At 41.5% G+C, this 20,416-nt stretch overlaps 2 protein-coding genes across 4 annotated transcripts in view; one reads left to right on the top strand and one right to left on the bottom strand.

Moving 5' to 3' along the window:
- lrwd1 (leucine-rich repeats and WD repeat domain containing 1) overlaps positions 1-20,416 on the top strand; it is a 127,515-nt gene that overhangs the window by 10,319 nt on the left and 96,780 nt on the right. The window lies entirely within an intron of this gene.
- Positions 1-20,416, bottom strand: part of dtx2 (deltex 2, E3 ubiquitin ligase) — a 74,184-nt gene that overhangs the window by 27,546 nt on the left and 26,222 nt on the right. For all 3 annotated transcript variants that reach the window (XM_048557168.2, XM_048557169.2, XM_048557170.2), the window contains exon 3: positions 1,496-1,554. In XM_048557168.2, coding sequence (XP_048413125.1) covers positions 1,496-1,554 — 59 coding nt within the window. The remainder of the gene's footprint in view (positions 1-1,495; positions 1,555-20,416) is intronic.

Raw genomic sequence — 20,416 nt, 5'->3', positions numbered from 1 at the left:
AACCTTCTAAATCAGTGACCTGCATTTCCTAGAAAGGATAGCACGTTCTTGGAAACACCCCTTCTTTAAATCTCACTCCATCTAGTCTTGGGACTATATCCCTATTCCTTTGTTATCATTGGGGTAAAATCCTCAAACTCCATACTAACAGTATCATGGGAGTGTGTCTACATTTCATAGATCGTAGTTCAGGACAATGCCCTTGAGAAGTTGATTGAGAGCCAATCAGGGACGGGCAATATGAGCTAGTCAGTGTCACCCACATCTCATGAATGAATTCAAAGTATTCAGTGGTGATAAAATCTATGAAAAGATATTTTATAGAAGGATTTATAGAAATTGTAGAAAATAGAACACTTACCTTTTTAGTCGTCAATAATACCAATCAGCCATTCTGAAAATAAGGTCTAGTAGGGACAAAATGTATTGCAGGACACCTCCAATAATGCTTTAAAATGCATTCACTCCCACCTTCAAAACAGCAGGCTCCATTGCCTCACTATTCTTCTTTTCCCATTCTTTTTGCATCTCTACAGCCTTCTCTGAGCAATCTAATGGATGGTATTGTCCTGTGGTGTCAAATGGAAACTAGTTGGAGATCACCTAGATTTTTACTGCTGGCATATCTGATTATGCTCTTTTCCCCTCTCCACCCTCATACTTGCTTCACTTTTGACAGTATAGATTCACACTAGGTGTAACTCTTATGGTATCAGAGAAATGGACCACCACTGAGTTACAGGGTCCTGTGCTTTCATTTCTTGAAATCCATATTAGTACATAACCCAATGCTATTAAACAGAGTATTAATTTTCTGGACCCCCCTCCAAAGGTTCACTAAGCCACAGAAAATGTGATAACAAATCACACAGGCCAACCAGTACCTTATACAATTGAGCATTCATCATATGTTTGTTGACAGGCTCAATTATACAATCATGACTTGCTCAATATCAGCGTATTTATTCGAGAACTGGCCTGTTCAGTCACACGAAGAGCCATAGCCAGAAGTCACAATCGTGAGAAGACATCTTTGTTGAAATGAAGCACAGCCATCAGTGACTGACTTAAAAGGATTAAGAGCTCAAAAGTAATCCTTGTTATCATTTACATTTCCTAATCTTGATTTGCTGAAGGCAACTATATTAGCTCTATCACAGAGAAGGTTGAGATCAGCTAGTCCAGCAGTAACTGGGTGATAGGGAAGGGGTCATTCTCATGTGTCTTGTTAGGCAGAATATTGACATGTACTCAAGTAGAACATCACGTTTCTGCCTCCTGTGTCACATTATTTTTTGGATACAAGTTACGAAAACTGAAAGTCTACTGCCCTATAACTCAAAAATCCTTGCAGACAACCCTAACATTGAGCAGACATTACTACTTACATGATGCAAACATCAATCACAGGTTTACTTTGTATTTTAAAAGGATCTAGAGCTTCTGGGGCAATTTTACTGATCATCCACATATCATTAATAAGTCAATTGATTACCTGCAAATGCTGGGAATACATTGTTTGGACCATTCAGCTGTATTGGCAACGTTTGAATGCTGGCAAAAACAAAACAAATGCAGAGCAGGTTATTGGGGTTGAACAAGATAAATAATAACCACATATTATACTAAACACAAGCAGAATAATGGGTCTGCTAATATTTGATATTTATCCTATACAGCATCTGGACATTTTTTGTTATAGGCACTATACAAATGCAAGCACGGTCAACAATTTCTGGTTAAATCACTAATTCTGGGCAATCCACAGCTTCACAACACTTAGCGTAAACATGTTTTTCCTGCTCTCTTTCTTAATGCCAAAGATCATAGTATCAGGTCAGGTTTATGTGTGACATCCAATATTGCCCTGGGTTATCAGGGTAAAGAGAGAAACCCCATATGCAATTCATCTGCATTACTGTCTTGACAGTGACAGCAAAGGAAGTGTTCTGTCTACGGAAGAGTTATTTTCAGGAACGTTTAATCAGGAAGCACTGACTGCACAAGAATTGTTAGATAAAAGGATGCATTGCAAAGTAACAGCTCAAAAGGTCCCTATAAGACAATCTGGAGGAAGAGCTAATTTTAGTAGCTATTTTTCATAAAAATAGATTATAAATGGAAATGTGTGGATTCTCTGGCTTCAATAACTTGCTTCAAGATGAGTAAGTGCCACACTATGATAAGGACAAATGTATTTTGAGTATTATGGTACAATGGAAGGGAGGACATTGGTCTGACTTGTGTATTGTATATTTAGAACAAGGTCAGCCAAAGATCTTTGTGTAAAATTGCTAAAGAAATCATTGGACAATATCAAGATTGGGAACCTTGGGTGATTTTGCCCACCCCCCTAGCTCAGAGACCAACCGTCCCTTCAAGAAGCCCAGCCAGCACCATCAAAATCTCTGTTCTGATGATGTCATCATCTTCTGCAGGTGAGTCTTACAAATATCCACCATTTTCATCAACTGAGGAATTTCCCTCTACCTGATTGATAAGGCCCTTAGTCATGTCCAGTCCATTTTCCACATTTCTGCCCTCATCCTTTCTCTCCCCTCCCACAAAATTAACTGGGTCTCCCAGTCCTTACTTTCCACTCCAACAGCATCTGCATCCAAAAGGTTCACAAGCCACCATTTCTGCCAGTTCCAGCAGAATGCCCTCTCCAGACACATATTTCACTCCACTCCCTTGTCAGCATTTTTTAGGGAACATTCCTTCCCAGTCACTCTGATCCATCCCTCATCCACTCACGACATTCCCACTGCACCTTCCCCTGCAATCCCAGATGATGCAACACCTGTCTATTTACATCCTCTATCCTCATTACCGAAGGCTCAAGGGATACCTTTCAGGTGAAGCAGCAATTTATCCACACTTCACTCAATCTACCATATTCACTGCTCACAACACAGCCTCCTCTATACTGGGGAGTTGAAACACAGAATGGCTTCTATGTGTCACTTCAAAAGACTTCAACACACCACTATATTCCCTGGCCAACACTTCTGCCTTGGGCCAGCTGCAATTATTCAGAGGTTCGGTGTAAACTTGATGGGCCAAATGGCCTTTTTCTACACTGTAGGGATTCTATTATTAAGGCTCAGTGCAAGCTGGAAGAGCAGCAACTCATTTTCCTCTTAAAGACGCCGCTGCTTTCAGGAGTCTATATATAGAGTTCAATAATTTTAGAGCCTGATCAACTCTATCCATGGGTGGGGGAAGAGAAGGGGTGAGGGCAGAAGTGAGAGAAAATGTGTCGGACACGGGTAAGGGCCCTATCAACCTCACACCCCAGGCCCTATTATGCCATGGGCTGCTTTTAGTGCAGCCAATCCATTTTCACCAAATTATGGTCCCATGATTAGCTTTTCTCTTTCTCCTGAGCATATGGTTATCCATCTCTTTCATTTCCCAACTGTTGCTTCTCTTGCTGGGCTCCATTTCTGCCTATCTTCTCACTCTTTGCTCCCCTCCCTCTGCACTTTAGCATAAATACTGCTTTCTGCTAGCTACCATCAGTTCTGAAGAAAGGCCACTACACTCAAAACATTAACTCTGCTTGCTCTCCACAGATGCCACCAGACCTGAGTTTCTCCAGCAATTTCTGTTTCCATCAACATCTTCCCGTTTGAGTATTACACTCATCAGGTGAACTCCGCATTTTCCAAATAAGCGCTTCAGTAGATCGGGGTGGTAGTTGTGTTATGGTAACTTCATTTGACTAGCAATCCGGAAGCCCAGATCAATGCACTGGGAGCACAGATCATGCCAGTTGGTGGAATTTAAATTCAATTTAAAAATCTGGAATTAAAAGCTGGTATCAGTAATGGTAGCTACCAAATGACTGGAGTAAACTTTATGGTTCATTAATGCTCTTTAATGAAGGAAATCTTCCACCCTTACCTGACATGGCCTATTTGCATCTCTTGTTCCATAGCCATGATGTTGACTCTCGAATGCCCTCAGTACTGGTCAGCAAGCCATTCAGTTGTATTAAACTGAGGAACAGTCACTCAACCCAAAGCATTAACTCTGATTTACCTCCACAGATGCTGCCAGACTTGTGTAACTTTTCCAGGAATTTCTCAGTTTCTCACCAAAACACACCCCCTTGGCTAAGGCAAATTAAGCAAAACAGATTTCTCTCACTTGCAATCTCCGCCATCCAGGAGAAAGGAAAAATTGAAAGCACGTATCTAATGGCAGAGAGAGAACTCAAGATTTTTGCAGCAGCAGACTTCAATGTCAGCTTCCAAAGTGCTAACGACTCAAGGCAAAACTAAAATCTTTGGTCTGACTGCCTGATTCCAGCCACTCATGATTTTCCATGGAGCAGACACATGGGAAAATCCAGCCCTGTGGACTTGTAGTCATAGAGTCATAGAGCTGTACAGCATGGAACAGACCCTTTGGTCCAACTTGTCCGTGCTGACCAGGTGTCCCAAATAAATCCAGTCTCATTTTCCAGCATTTGGCCCATATCCCTCTAAACGCTTCCAATTCATATGCTCGTCCAGATGCCTTTTAAATGCTGTAATTGGTCCAGCCTCCACCACTTCCTCTGGCAGCTCACTCCATACATGCACCACACTCTGCATGAAAAAGTTGCCCCTTTGGTCCCTTTTAAATCTCTCCCCCTCACCTTAAACCTCAGCCCTCTAGTTTTGGACTCTCAACCCAGGAAAAAGACCTTAGCTATGCACCAAGCCCCTCAAGATTTTATAAACTTCCAAGAGGTCACCCCTCAGGGTCTGACACTCCAGGGATAATAGCCCCAGCCTATTCAGCCTCTCCTGATAGCTCAAACCCTTGCAACATCCTTATAAATCTTTTCTGAACACTTTCAAGCTTTACAACATCCTTCCTACAGCAGAGAACAGCACTGAATGCAGTATTCCAAAAGTAGCCGAACCAAAGAGCTATGTAGCCACATGGCATGACATCCAAATTCCTATATTCGATGTACTGACCAATAAAGGCAAGCATACCAAATGCCTTATAAAAACAGAAGTTGCTGGAAAAGCTCAGCAGGTCTGGCAGCATCTGTGAAGAAAAAAAAAAATCAGAGTTAACGCTTTGGGTCCGGTGGTGACCCTTTCTCAGAACTTAGATTTTTTCTCAGATTTACAGCATCTGCAGTTCTTTCAGTTTTTTATACCGAACGCCTTCTTTACTTTCCTGTGTACCTGGGACTCCACTTTCAAGGAACTGTGAATCTGCACTCCACAGTCTCTTTGTTCAGCAACACTCCCCAGGACCCTTATCATTAGTTGTATAAGACCTGTCCTGATTTGCTTTTCCTTGCTAATTCTTGGGGCCTTGTACCAGAGTTGATGGCGCTGTCCCATATACAAGCCAAGCAATGGTTTGGCAATCATAGTCAGCGGTCTTATGCTTCAGATAGCGGCATCACCATTCCTGTTCATATGCTGTCCCAGAAGGCACCCACCCAACAGTTGTATACGATAGGAGGAATTCCATTCTGACTTGAGCCTTTTAGGTGTCATGGCATCAGGTTAAACATGGGCAAAGAAGCATCCTGCTATTATCATGTACCATTCCCTGCCACCTCAGCTGATGAATCAACGTTTCTCCATATTCAATGCCACCTAGAAGAACAATGGACTGTAGCAAAGGCACATAATACATTCTGAATGAGCGACTTCATTAACATTAGCTTGGTAGCACGACTACTGATGGAGCAGACTGTGTCCTAAAGCACACAGCTGCTACAGTGGGTCTGTGGCAGGTGGCATGGTAACCAACAAGCAGGCTAGACGTACTCACCCTCAATCTATTTGCTGCAGATGGACCAGTCCTCAACAGGGTTTGGAATTTCACCTTCACATTGAGAATACCCTCCATCATGCTGTGTGGCATTACTCTGGTGCTAAATGTCACAGACCTGAATTAAATGTAACACCTTAAAAGTTGACATCTACCAGTAGCCAGAAGAACTGTATTCAACTACAATCTGCAATCACATGGCTTAACATATCCCCCACTCCTCCATTAATGTCAAACAGGGCATCAAATCTGCCTCAAATGAAGAATGCAGGACAGCATACCAGCAGCATATCTAAAAATGAGGCATCAACATGGCGGTGATACAGGATTACTTGCGTGCCAAACAGCATAGGAAGTATGCAATAGTCTGGGTCAAGTAATCGTACACCAGCCGATTACATCTAAAATCTTACAATCCTGCTACAATCAGTAATGAATGATGGTGGACATTTACACACCTAACTGGAAGAGTCTGCTCTCAAACATCTCCATATTCAATGATATATCAAATCATAATTAATCATTTGTAACCATCTTCAGCCAGAAGTGCCCAGGGGATGATCTATTTTGACCGCTGAGGTTTCTGGCATCACAGATCTAATTCCATATTTCAATTCACTGAACATGTTATCAAGAAACAATATCGCAAAGGCTTTGGGTCCCTGACAACAGTTTGGCAATAACACAGAAGACTCCAGAACTAGTGTAGCCCTAGCCATGCTGTACTAGCATAGATACAATAATGTGGAAAATTGCCCAAGTATGTCCTAATTACGAAATGCAGGACAAATCCAACTCAACAAATCACTGCCTTAACTCAATCATTAGCAAAGTAATGAAGGCGCTCTTGACAGTGCTATCAAGCGGTACTTACTCGGCAATAATCTTGCCGATGATACACAGCCTGGGTATGGCCAGACGGAAATCTAAAGCCATTTAATTTTTGGTCCAAATATGGATACGAGAACGTAAATCCAGAGGTGAGGTGAGAGCAACTGCCCTTGGCATCAAGGCCCATTTAACTGAACGTGCCTTAGCAAAATCGGAGTTAATGAAACTGGGGGACAAAGTCTGTACTGAATTACACTTAGCATAAAGGAAAATGGTTATCATTGGATGTAGTCATCTCAACTCTAGGATTCACTGCAGGAACTGCTTAGGTTAGTGTCCTAACTATCTTCGGCTGCTTCATGAATGATCTTCTCGTCATAATTAGTTCAGACGGGGAATGTTTGTTGCTGATTGAAAATGGGGCTGACCATTTAACAACTTCTGATACACTGAAGAGTCCATAGTTAAACTTGGTATTGTCCAAGCATTGTTACGTATGGGTTGGTAAGTGTTGAGGTACACTTGTGCCAGGCAATGAAAATATTTAACAAGAGAAAATTCAACATGTCCCTGCACCTCCTATCACTGAATCCCCCACTAGCAACATCCCACATAGTACCACTGACTAGAAATCAGTGCGATCAAACAGAATCAACATGGTTTTGTAAAAAGAAATTCTATGAGGACCTAACCAACAATGTGGATAAAGGGAATATTTTGAGAAGGCACGTGATAAGATGTAATATTAGAGATTATTACACAAATTAAGAGGTCATGGCATAGGGTGCAACTTGTTAGGATGGACAGAGGATTCATTAACGAACAAGAGAAAGACCGCGTAAATGAGTCATTTTTGGGTTAGAAAGAGGTGACAAGCTGGGTAACACAAGAATCAGTGAATGGCCTTATGTATTTGCAATTTCTCAAGAAATAGGACAGAGAAACCAAATTTGCCATAAATAACCAACGTGGTTACTAAATTTGCTGACAGCAAAAAGACAGGTCGGAAAAATAAACTGTGAAGACAACACAACCTATTTATAGACCTTGCAGACTTGAGTGAGTAAAAATTAGACAGATGGCATGACAGGAAGAATAGCAGAACAGTAGATTAGTAAAATAGGCTGGGTTATAGAACTCTGAGGTATATTGGGATTTGAATGTTATGGTGCAAGAATCACAAACAGTTCAAGTACAGGTACAGTAAGTGACTAAGAGACAAATGGAATGCAATTGTGTCAAAAGAACGTTATACTTTGCTAAAACTAGGCAGGGCATTGCTCAGACTACATCAGAGATACTGTGAATTGTTTTGATCTCTTTAAGAATGTAAGTAAGTGCATCAGAAGCACATCAAAGAAGTACAATCAATTAAGTCCTTTGATAGGGTATTATCTAACAGAAAAATTGGATGGACTGGGCCTGTATGCACTGAAGATTAGAAAAATAAGAGTTGACCTTATTAAATCATACAAGATCCTGAGGTAAGGTGATGTGACAGGGTGAATGCTCAAAAAATGTTGCATCTTGTGATACGGACTAGAACTACTGGGTATAATTAAAAATAAGGATACGCCCATTCAAGACAGACGAGGAATCTTCTCTCTCAGAAGTTTGTTCATATTTGGAACCCTCTTCCCCAAAGAGTGGAGGAGGCAGGCTCACTGAATATTTTTAAAGTACATTTGATTAGTCTAGAATGCAAACTTGTCATGGATAGGTCAAAATGTGGAGCTGTGGCCATGTTTTACTGAATAATGGAACCATTTGAGGAAATGTGGTCTACTCCTATTTGGAATTTGTATGTTCATGTGCATGGGACCAGTCGTATAAATCATGGGAAGCATCATACTTCCCAATGCCTATCCATCAACTAAAGGCTCAAGTCAGGATTGTGATGGAATACTCTCCACTTGCCTGGAAGAGTGCAGCTCTAACAACACTCATCCATCACCTTAAACGATCATAACTCCACCTCCAGAGCAGAGCGGCAGCAGTATGTACTCTACAGGATGTATTGCAGTAATTCACCAAAGCTCTTTAAACCGCAACCTCTACCATCTAGAAGGTCAAGAGCAGCAAGTTCCTGGGAGTGCCGCCGAATGCAAGTTTCCCTCCAAGTCACACATCATTTTGACTGGGAACAATAAATCAATATTACTCACTTCTGTTGGGTCAAACATCCAGTACACCTTTCCCAATAATACTGTGATTATACCTATACTAGGATGGATTGTGTCCCCTGAAAGATTCATATCAGATGTCTGAGAAACACAAGAATCTATAAATAGCCATTTATCACACTCGGCACCATGCAGCAGTAACACAACCTTAGGTATTTAGGTTCAAATAACACAAGTAGTAGTTTAGGAGTAGCTGGCACACCAGACATCACAATTAGGTGTCAAAAGGATAAAAATAAATTAGGAATTAATAAAAAAAGTGCGACTGTTTAATTGACATGTAACCAGACTTTTACAAGCCCTGATAGACTTTTCTCACCAACACAGATGTGACACACTGGCGGACCTGCTCAGACACAGCTCCACAGATTATATCTGAGCAAATGCCTCACAAGGCTGGAGCTAAAGACAAATGTCCATCAGACACATGATCAAAATAACTGATTTACTGATTTTAATAAATTAAAGAGTTAATTCTACTTGCTAATAAGCACTTGTGTTGAGTTGCCAACAAAATGTTACGGAAAGCAGAATCTACAAAGGCAAGCTACGATAGGTTATTTTAATGCTTTCAGTTCTTTCTTTCCCACCTCAAAAACGCTAGGTAAATGTCACTGATTAGTTCCAAATGAATATTTTCCTTTTAACCATACTGGAAATCAACCATCTCCGATTATTGAATGCCCCAGAGTAAGGAAACCAAAAAAGTATAAAATTGGACATTTAAGGGCTCTTGTGGCGCAGTGGTAATATGGGCTAGAAGATCTAGATTCAGATCTCATGTACTTCAGAGATGTGTCATGATATGTCTAAACAGATTGACTCAACATAACTAAAATTGGATATTTAAATAATCTGACAAGGTGAAACAATGGTCAAAATATGCAATGTCATAAGTTAGTCAGCTATGTGAAGATTTTTACATAAAAATAGTGCCAGCAGGTATGCTGATAAAGACTGTAGACCATCTCAACATTTTTCAACCCCTCCACTGACTGAAATGCTGTTTGTCCAAAATTCAGTCTCACAAATGGCATACATTTTGTCCATAGATACCACCTTTAGCTAAACAAGACAGTTCACAATAGCAGCACTAGACTTAACCCAGGCACCAAGCTTCTGATTCCGTATGCTTCTATTAATAACCCCTATTCCCACCTGCATAGCAGCATGAGGAAACCCTATTGTAACAGACTTAAGGGGGCTTGACATGGTAGATATGGCAAGATTATTTCCCCTTGTGGGCAAATCTAGGAGCACAGTGCACTGTTTCAGAGCAATGACTTGCCCATTTATGAAAGTGACAAGGAATTTCTCCTCTGAGAAGTACAGAATGTGTAGAATTCTTTACCACAAAGAACTGTCGAGTTGGATAAAAAGTACTCAAGGCTGAGATAGCCAGATTTTTAATCAGAAAGTAAATCAATAAGTCGGAGAAAAAGGCAGGAAATTGGAAGAATATCAGCAATGATCTCAGTGAATGCTCAATGGGCCAAATAGGATACTTCTGTTCTATTTTACACTCTATGGTCTGAGCAAACTTCATTCATTCATTGATGAACTCCTCATCCATACCTTTTCTCGCAACTAGATTCCATTATTCCAATGCTCTCCTGACTGGGTTCTCACTGTACAAGCTCTGTAAAAGTTCACCCAAGTATCTGTGATAGCTGGAATACAGGTAGCAAAGTCCTGGTCACCTATCACTTACTGCTACCTGAATAACAGTGTCTTCAGATCCAGCCTCAGATTCATAGCCACCCTACCTCTAAAGCTCCTAACATGTCCCCTGAGATCAAATATCCTATGACATTTGCCAACTAGACTTACACAAGAGGAATGGTGAATTAGCAAGGCTGATCCAGTCCCAACTGAACTGCTACAGAAACAGGAGAATTGTGAATATGACTAAAGAAAAACCAGACAGCTTCAAACTCCGACCTGAAAAGCAACAGACCAATATATTTTCAACGTTTAATGCTGCAAGATTATCAAACCCCTTCAAGACTTAAAATCTTGACAAGCTGCCAGGAATGTTAAAAATTTGCTGGCATTATTAAAAGAAGTAATGGTACAAATAGCTTGACTAGGCTGCCAAGCATGATATCATGCAGAAAGATTAGTTGTTGCTGCAGGGATTTGTTTTAGTCATTTACAGATTGACAGATTATTAAGTAAAAGGAACTTCATAGAGTCAGCATGGAAACAGACCCTTCGGTCCAACTCATTCATGCCACCCAGATATCCTATATGTCTAGTCCCCTTTGCCAGCATTTGGCCCATATCCTATTAACCCTTCATATTCATATACCCATCCCCTTGCCTTTTAAAATGTTGTAATTGCACCCGCCTCCACCACATTCTCTGGCAGTTAATTCCATATGTACATTACCCTCTGCATGAAAAAGCTGCCCCTATACCATCTAGTTTTGGAATTCCGCCCTAGGGAAAAGACCTTGTCTATTCATTTGATCCATGCACGTCATGATTTTATAAATCTGTATAAGGTCACCCATCAGATTCTGACACTCCAGGGAAAACTACCCCAGGTCTATTCAGCCTCTCTCTATAGCAAACCCTCCAACCCTGGCAACATCCTCGTAAATCTTTTCCAAACCCTTTCTAGTTTCACCAACATCCTTCCTACAGGAGGGAGACCAGAATTGCAAAATACTCTAAAAGTGGCTGAACCAATGTCTTGTACAGCCTCATGACCTAACTCCTATACACAATGCGTCAACCAATAGAGGCAAACATACCAAACACCACCTTCACTATTCTATCTACCTGCGACTCCATGTTCAAGGCACTACAAGCATGCTCTCCAAAGTATCTTTGTTTAGCAACACCCCCCAGTACCTTACTATTACACGTATAAGTCCTGCCCTGATTTGCCTTTCCAAAATGCAGCATCTCGCATTTATCTAAATTAAACTCCATCTGCCACCCCGGGTCCATTGGCCCATCTGATCAAGATCCTGTTGCACTCAGAGGTAACCTTCTTCGCTGACCACTGCACCCGTCATGTGCAACTTACTAATCATACCTTCTACGTTCACATCCAAATCATCTGTATAAATGGCGAAAGCGTGTTCCAACAGATACGTTTTAAAACAGAGTTCTTCTCTAAACAATATCTTTTTTCTGCAGCAGCTGGTGGGGATAGAACAGATTTTCAAAAAAGGTTCTTAAGCTTGCAGTAGTTACCAAAGTGGCCACGAAGGTAGTCGAGGGAGAAGGAAACTGATTTTCTGGGACTTGTGGACTATTATTGTTTGGTCTGATATTTCACATACATCAGGGGCATGAAATTTATCATTTCTACCTTTTTAGAAAGTTACAACCACTGTCAGCTTACAGGTTACATTTACATCCTACATTTGGCCTCTTGATCTGCCTCCCTCCTAGTTCAAAGGCCTAATTTTGGCACAGTGCAATATTTCCAGCCTCTCACCCAGGTAACCTTTTCAATAGATTTTCACAGCAATTGAAGGCACAGCAAATTGATAGATTGTTTAATCTTCATGCTATACTATACATAGGTTAATCCTATCCAGTATTCACACTTCGAGAAAATGGCACTTTGTGGCAAACTAGAAAAAATGACAAACGTTCTGTTGCAGAAGTGTATCACGGTATACTTCATCCAGTTTGGATGTAGAATGGATTATTGGTATCCAGTGAGGACAGAATTCTGCTTGACTGTGAAACCTCAAAAAGGATAACACAAACATCAGCCACAGTATTGGGGACTGCTGTTGTCAACTGAACAAAAATAAAAGACCAGACTAGGGAGATAGAGATAAATATTTCAGTCTGATACCTTCATATTTGAAGTAAGGGCTAGTACTTTTGGTCAATGTGAGAATCATAGTTAAGTGAAACACTGTAAAAAGGAAAATTGCATTCAACCTTGGCTGAATGATATATGAAGCACCGCACACTGTTTACCGGCACTCTATCAAATAAACCAGAATTTCTAACAACTTTTTAAAATTTAATAAAAGATCCTGCAACTTCCATTGTTGAGATATGCATTCTTTAAAAACTTAGGATTTATGCTGAAATTAAGTTATTGCGTTATTTTTGGTTATTGTGCCTGAAAAAAAGACACTGCTCAAGCAACTGTCAGTAAAACTGAATGCAATCTTTTTTTTAAAAAAGCAGGCCCAGGGGAGGTGATTCCAGCCTGGTCTTCAGTTCGAATGGTTTTATGGTGATGCCTGGCTGTGCTGAGGCATTCACTTCCCCAATTGCTTTCACACTCCCCTTAATGAATCAAAGACAGAGCAGAAACTGGTCTCGAGTCCACATTAATGCAACTCCCTGTTGAGCGGTATTTTAGAATAACTGGCACCACCCATTCCTTCATCATGCCAGATAACAAAGCATTTACTGTGGTTAGTGATGCACACGTTCAAACAATTAAAGGAAGTGTGTGGGGCAGCTGCTACTCCCATCTTCACTTTTATTAAGTCTACAGACAATGTGGAAATCCTGTCCACTGGAAAAGATCAGAGACCTGAAACACTCCCTTTGTCCATCACTCCAGACTTAGCGCATTTGATCATTTTGTTTTCATTTCAGATTTATAATATTTGCTGTACTGTTTTTTCTTTTTGCGAAAAGACTTTAATTGCATTATCGTAATCTTGATTTATTATAAAATTCTACACCCCCCCTGCTGCCTCCTCTCACCCCCCCAACTGGTATTGTTAACTGGCCAAATGAACAAATACCAAATGACAGTTGATGCGTTATGACTCAATGGGAAAAGTGTTGTACAAATCAAATCCTACCACTCCCAAAGTCTTCAAAAATGAGAAAATTTGATAAAAGCAAATTTCCCAATTTTACCAAACTGACTAATTCAGGTTAAAAGGATATACATAAGAAAAGAACTTTGAGCAGAAGTAGGAAATTCAGCCTATCAAGCTTGCTCTGCTACTTAATATGACTATGGATGATCTCATCTCAGCCTCGGAGTCGACTTTCTGCCTGCTCCCCATAATCCTTCGAACTATTACTAATGAAAATAATCTATCTCGTCCCTAAATTTACTCAATATCCTAGTATGAGCTACGCTCTGGGGTAGTGAATGCCACAGTTTTAATGACCATTTGAGAGAAGCAATTTCTCATCTGTTTTAAATCAGTTGCTCCTTAATCCCTAAATTATGGCCTCTCATTCTAGCTTACCCCACAAGGAAACACAGGCTCTCCACATACCTCAAATAGATCTCCTCTCATTCTTCTAAACGACAGAGTATCGGTCTAAACTGCTCACTCACTCTTCATAAGATTGACTTCAGAGATGAGGGATTTAATCTAGTGAACTTCCTCTGAACTCCATTGGAGTCACATCCCTCCTCAAGTAGGGGAACCAAAATTGTATGCAACACTCCAGGTGTAGTCTCATAATACCTTGTACAGTTGCAGTGATGCTTACCTAATTTTGTACTATATTCCTTTAGCATGAAATGCCAAGATTCCATCCAGCTGCTTTATGACCCTCAAATGAGTTTTCTGTGATTCATGCAAAAGGACACCAGATCCCTCTGCACCAAAGCACTCAGCAGTTTCTCTCAGTTTAGATAATAAATTGCCTTTATTCCTCCAACCGAAGTAGATAACCTCGCACTTATTTTCATTAGACTTCATCTGCCATATTTTGGCACATTCACCAAACCCATCCATATCCATTTGTAAACTTTTATCTTTTCATTGCAATTTACTTTCTGATATATTTTAGTGTTACTTGCAAATGACAGTATTGGCTATAGTACTTTCAATCCCTGCATTCAAGTCATTAAATATAGTTTTCAAATAGTTTGGGCCCCTTGGACCAAACCTTGTGATACCAGACAAGTTACATCCTGCCACTCTCTGCTTTCTGTTGGTTAGCCAATCCTCTAAGCTAATAAATTACCACAACCCCTTGTGATCTTAAAACTGCACATCAGATATTCTCCCACTGGCAAAGAATTATAATAATCAAACTGTTTTCAGCCAATAGCAAAAAGGAGACAAGTAGAATTGCTCATTAATAATTGTATAACTTAAATTTTCCCCCTTCTAAAATTGCCCATTCACACCTACAGACACTTTGCTATTGACACATAGTGGTGGGTGCACAGATTCTTAGTTGTTTATTTCTTGGCCTGACATTTCACTCTTTCAGGGCCTTTGAATGTGGTTTTCCCTTTCTGATTTCAACAGGGAATTTGCAGAGATCAGCTTAAAGAGGAAGAGTGAGGGAGAGTACCAAATTACTGAAAACTTCCTTTCATTTTACACACAAAGGGGAGACAACGAGAGAGGGAGGGAGAGAGAGAGAAGGATGCTGTATTGTACACATACAAGGCTATAGCTAACTGCCAAGGAACCAGTCAAGAAGTTGTTGCTACGCAGAACTCTCCTGAAAAAGGCACCACTTGAAAAGACAAATCAAAAGACTGTCTTTGGGAAAAACGGCCCTGAAGACACATGCATGGCAGTGATTTGTTTTGATTTCTCCCTTACTGCTCCATTAAGACAACATTGTACATACAATTCACAATGCACTTGCTTTTGAAACTGTACTCATCTTACATGGTTTAACACATATCTAGCCCATTTGCTGTTCACTGTCCAAGAAAAAAAAAACAAATGGCTTTTATATATGCATTACTTGCCTTTTTTCCCATTGAGCCAGCCAATAGAGATGGGGTTGGAGAGCGTGAGGCAGGGAGGGGGAGCGCGTGACTGAGAGCGAGGTGGGGGGTCAGGGGGAACCCAAGAAAGAGAATGTGCAAGTGAGCAAAAAAAAAAGCACGAGTGAGCAAGCAAACAGAGAGCGAGCAAGCGAGACCTCGAATCACGAGCTGATTGCAGAACATGTCCAAATATGAACACTTGTACCCACTCCACTGTTGACCACATGAGGCTCTTATCCTTATAATCAGGTATCTTCTACAGGCCAACTAGGCAGGATGGCAGTGTGGCAGAAACAGATCACTGAAGTCCGAAACATGCTTGCACCGAGGCAAGAATGAAAGCAAATCTCAGAAAAGAGGCATGCAGCAACTATAGGGGAAAACTGACAATAGCAAACCAACATTCTGAGTCTAAGGGTTTGGAGGAAATTGTCTTTTGCTAGAACCATTAACTGATGGACACAGATTTCTCCACAGATGTTGCTTCACATGCTGACTCTGCCCACCTCTATTTCAGTTCCAGATGTCTAGCATCACCTGTGCTCTGCTTTGAGATAGTTTCTGGTTTCATTCTGAATTTGATTGTATTTGAGTCACAGGACGTGTAAGAGAGTTTCAAAGGGATGCAGCAGCTAGAGATGACTACGGAGATAAAGACAGATCATAAATTACCTGCTTTCAGCCAGTTTTCAAGATGACGAGTATGGATAAAGCAAATGCAGACAAGGAAATTTAAACGAGCAATAGAAGGAGGAGAAAAAGAGAATTTATTTGTTAGTCAGTACGGAACTAGGTGAAGTTGTGTTGCATTAAACATGCAAGTGTACCAGTTGGCATAAGGGTTAGTTGGCCCATTAGCAGTTAAGTAGCCAATTAATTATCAAACACAGGCATGTAAATTTAATAGTTTGAAAACTGAAAAGTTGAAACCTCTAGCTTGAGCGCAAAATAATCTTTAATTTACTTTTGTACCTAATCAGATTACAAACTGAAGTTTAACCAGTGACTTAACTTTTACCTCTGGATGATATTACAGTCAATGATACCCTCTACCCAGTCATTATCCGACAGATGCTGATACCCACTCCCAAAAGTCCCAGTCATTACTGAATAGCTAATGATTTGTAGATACGAAAAATAATCTGATGAATTGCTCAAAGGTTGCGGTTTGGGTTAAAGCTTTCAACATAACTTGATGAGTAGTTATTCTGTTCTATAACATTTTCCTTTGGCAATAGCTGTTTGTACTGCTGTTCGCAATGTCCTAGTAACTGTTATCCAGTCGAGATTCAAAGGAAGTGAAACAAGGAAACAGTTGTCAAAAAAAGGTAGCTGAAAGTTTTGTACATTTAAAGAGAGTTCTGGTCTCATTCCAGGAAAAGGACACAGAAGGGAGGTCAAAACCAACACTATTTAAATCGATTCACTCAGTTGAGCGGAAGACAGGAGGGGGAAATCTGACAGCTTTGAGAAAGATTAAAATAGTTTTAAGTGGGAGCACTGGGGCTGTACACGTACCTTTCAGAGCAAGGGGCCAATGAATTTGCTTTTGTGGTACTTGTTCTGAACTGCTACCGAACATGATCAAAACAAGTCAACAGCAGGGTTTCCTACCCACTACAGAACGCTTCTACATCTTCCCAACAATAACAATTGGAGGATGACACTTATCAAAGATGACAACTGAAAACTGACAACTGGAAAGCAGAAATAATAGGAACTGCACATGCTGCAGAATCTGAGATGACAAGATGTAGAGCTGGATGAATACAGCAGGCCAAGCAGCATCACAGGAGCAGGAAAGCTGACATTTCGGGCCCAGACCTTTCATCAGAAATGGTGAAGGGGAAGGGGCTTCAGAAATAAATAAAGAGAGAGGGGGAGGCGTATCGAAGATGAATAGAGGAGAAGATAGGTGGAGAGGAGACAGACAAGTCAAAAAGAGGTGGGGATGGAGCCAGAAAAGGTGAGAGTAGGTGGGGAGGAGATAGGTCAGTCCAGGGAGGATGGACAAGTCAAGGGGGCGGGATGAAGTTAGTAGGTAGGAAGTGGGGGTGCAGTTTGAGGTGGGAGGAGGGGATAGGTGAGAGGAAGAACAGGTTAGGGAGGCAGAGACAAGCTGGGCTGGTTTTGGGATGGAGTAGGGGGAGGGAGATTGTGAAGCTTTTGAAATCCACAGTGATCCACGAGCCGATGCCAATACAGTCATCAATGTAACGGAGGAAGAGGTGGTGTTTAGGGCTAGGTTACATGAAACGATCCCTCTTCCATACCTATAATGGTCCTAAACCCCACCTCTTCCTCTGTTACATTGACTGTATCGGCACCAACTCGTGCTCCCACGAGGAGCTCGAACAGCTCATCCACTTCAACACCTTCCACCCCAACCTCAAGTTCACCTGGACCATCTCTAATACTTCTCACCCCTTCCGGGGCGCCTCTCTCTCCATCTCGGGCAACCACCTAGAAACCGATATCTATTTCAAGCCCACTGACTCCCACAGCTACCTAGAATATACCTCCTTCCACCCACTTCCTGCAAAAATGCCATCCCCTATTCCCAATTCCTTCACCTCCGCCACATCTGCTCCCAGGATGAGGCGTTCCACTCCCATTCATCTCAGATGTCCTCCTTTTTCAAGGACTGTAACTTCCCCACCATAGGTGATTGAGAATGCCCTCAACCACGTCTCCCGCATTTCCCTCACACCCCGTCCCTGCAATAACAACCAAAAAAATTCCCCTGGTCCTCATGTACCACCACACCAACCTCCGGATCCAACGCATCTTCCTCCGACACTTCCGCCATTGGCAATCTGACCCCACCAAAGACATTTTTCCCTCCCCACCCTTGTCTGCTTTCCGGTGGGACAACACTCTCCTTGACTGCTTCGCCCTCCCCTCCAGCCCCACCACACCCAGCACTTTTTCCTGCAACCGCAGGAAGTGCTACTATACCTGCCCCCACGTCTCCTCCTTCAGCCCCATCCCAGGCCCAAGAAGACTTTCCACATCAAGCAGATGTTCACCTGCACATCTACTAATGTGGTATACTGCATCTGCAGTACCCGTTGTGGCCTCCTCTACATCGGGGAAACCAAGCGGAGGCTTGGGGACTGCATTGCAGAATACCTACGCTCAGTTTGCAATAATCAACTGCACCTCCCAGTCGCGAACCACTTCAACTCCCCCTCCCATTCCTGAAATGACATGTCCATCCTGGGCCTCCTGCAGTGCCACAATGATGCTACCGAAGGTTGCAGGAACAGCAACTCATATTCCGCTTGGGAACCCTGCAGCCCAATGGTATCAAGTGGACTTCACAAGCTTCAAAAGCTCTCCTTCCCCTACCACATCCCAAAACCAGCCCAGCTCGTCCCCGCCTCCCTAACCTGTTCTTTCTCTCACCTATCCCCTCCTCCCACCTCAAGCAGCATCCCCATTTCCTACCTACTAACCTCATCCCACCCTCTTGACCTGTCTGTCCTTCCTGGACTGACCTATCCCCTCCCTACCTCCTCACCTACACTCACCTTTACTGGTTCCAACCCTGCCTCTTTGACTTGTCTGTCTCCTCTCCATCTATCTTCTCCTCTATTCAGCTTCGATCCGCCTCCCCCTCTGCCTTGTATTTCAGAAGCCCCTTCCCCTCCCCCATTTCTGATGAAGGGTCTAGGCCCGAAATGTCTGCCTTCCTGCTCCTACGATGCTGCTTGGCCTGCTGTGTTCATCCAGCTCTACACCTTGTTAACTGGAAAGCAGAATACTGGCCCCAATTTCCCTATGTGCACAGTAACACAGAATCCTACCCCATCTATTGTATCTACCGCATTGTCCTAGTCAAACTGTACCAAGTTACATGAGCTCTGGCATGTCCCAACATTCCATGAAACTTATGTCAGACACTAAAATACAGAATACTATGTAACTGAGTTAAATCATTTCAAGATAAACCCTCCCTGTGATCAGTACACCTAACAGCAAATGGGGCAAGAGGCAGGTGGAATCCAATCTCCCAGCAGGATGTGATTAATTGAAGACCATTCAGTAGCAAGTCTCTCAAATTGGCCTCCAACTGCAAACAACTGCAGTTGATGAAGGACACATGAAAGCAATTACTTCATAGTACAGTACAACATTTCTGTTGAGAAATGTTAAAAATCCAAAAATAATTCTGCAGTCACATTAAAAAAAGTAGGGGAATAGACCATCAAGCCTGGTCCTCCAAACAGCAGTTTCGCAGTTTGTGTTCAACATTAACTCTCCAATCTCACTTTAAAAAATAATATCTTTTCATTTTTGAGCACTAAAACAATCTATTAAATTCAACTTTGAACGTATGTAATGACTGAGTACTGAAGGTCTTTGGGCTACAGGATTCAAAGGATTCATACTGTAAAATTCTCAACCTTGGCACTAAACAGTCAATGTTTTGTTTTGTATTCCTTTAGATGGGGCAATTAAAACAATAAAAAAAATTAATGTATCCCTTCAGAAACTCCTCTTTGATCAAATGGATTTGCAAAATATTACTTTGTTCATACTCTCACCAGTGTATCATAACAAAACATTCATTAATACAGCACCTTTCAAAACTTCAAGATGTCTCAATTGCTTCACAGCCAATTGAAGGTTTTGAAGTGTAATTACTGTTAATTACTGTAATTACTGTGAAAGAAAATTTGGTAGCCAGTGTGTACATCGTATGGTCCTAAAAATGCAGTGACATCAAAAACTACATTATCTGCATTTCAAAGATGCTGGATGAGGATGAATGTTTGGCCGATAGCAAAGAATAATTTTGCTTTTCTTCCAATTCGTGCATCCAGAATTTTGTCTTAATTATTGAAATCATTTCTGTAAAAGCGTTGAAACTCTATAATCATAGCAGTCCCAGGAATGTTCCTGGACTTGC

This window comes from Stegostoma tigrinum, chromosome 27 (genome assembly GCF_030684315.1).
Source record: "Stegostoma tigrinum isolate sSteTig4 chromosome 27, sSteTig4.hap1, whole genome shotgun sequence".
In the NCBI taxonomy this organism is placed as follows: domain Eukaryota; kingdom Metazoa; phylum Chordata; class Chondrichthyes; order Orectolobiformes; family Stegostomatidae; genus Stegostoma; species Stegostoma tigrinum.
The sequence above is the reverse complement of the archived record's forward strand: the minus strand, read 5'-3'. Positions and strand labels throughout refer to the sequence as shown.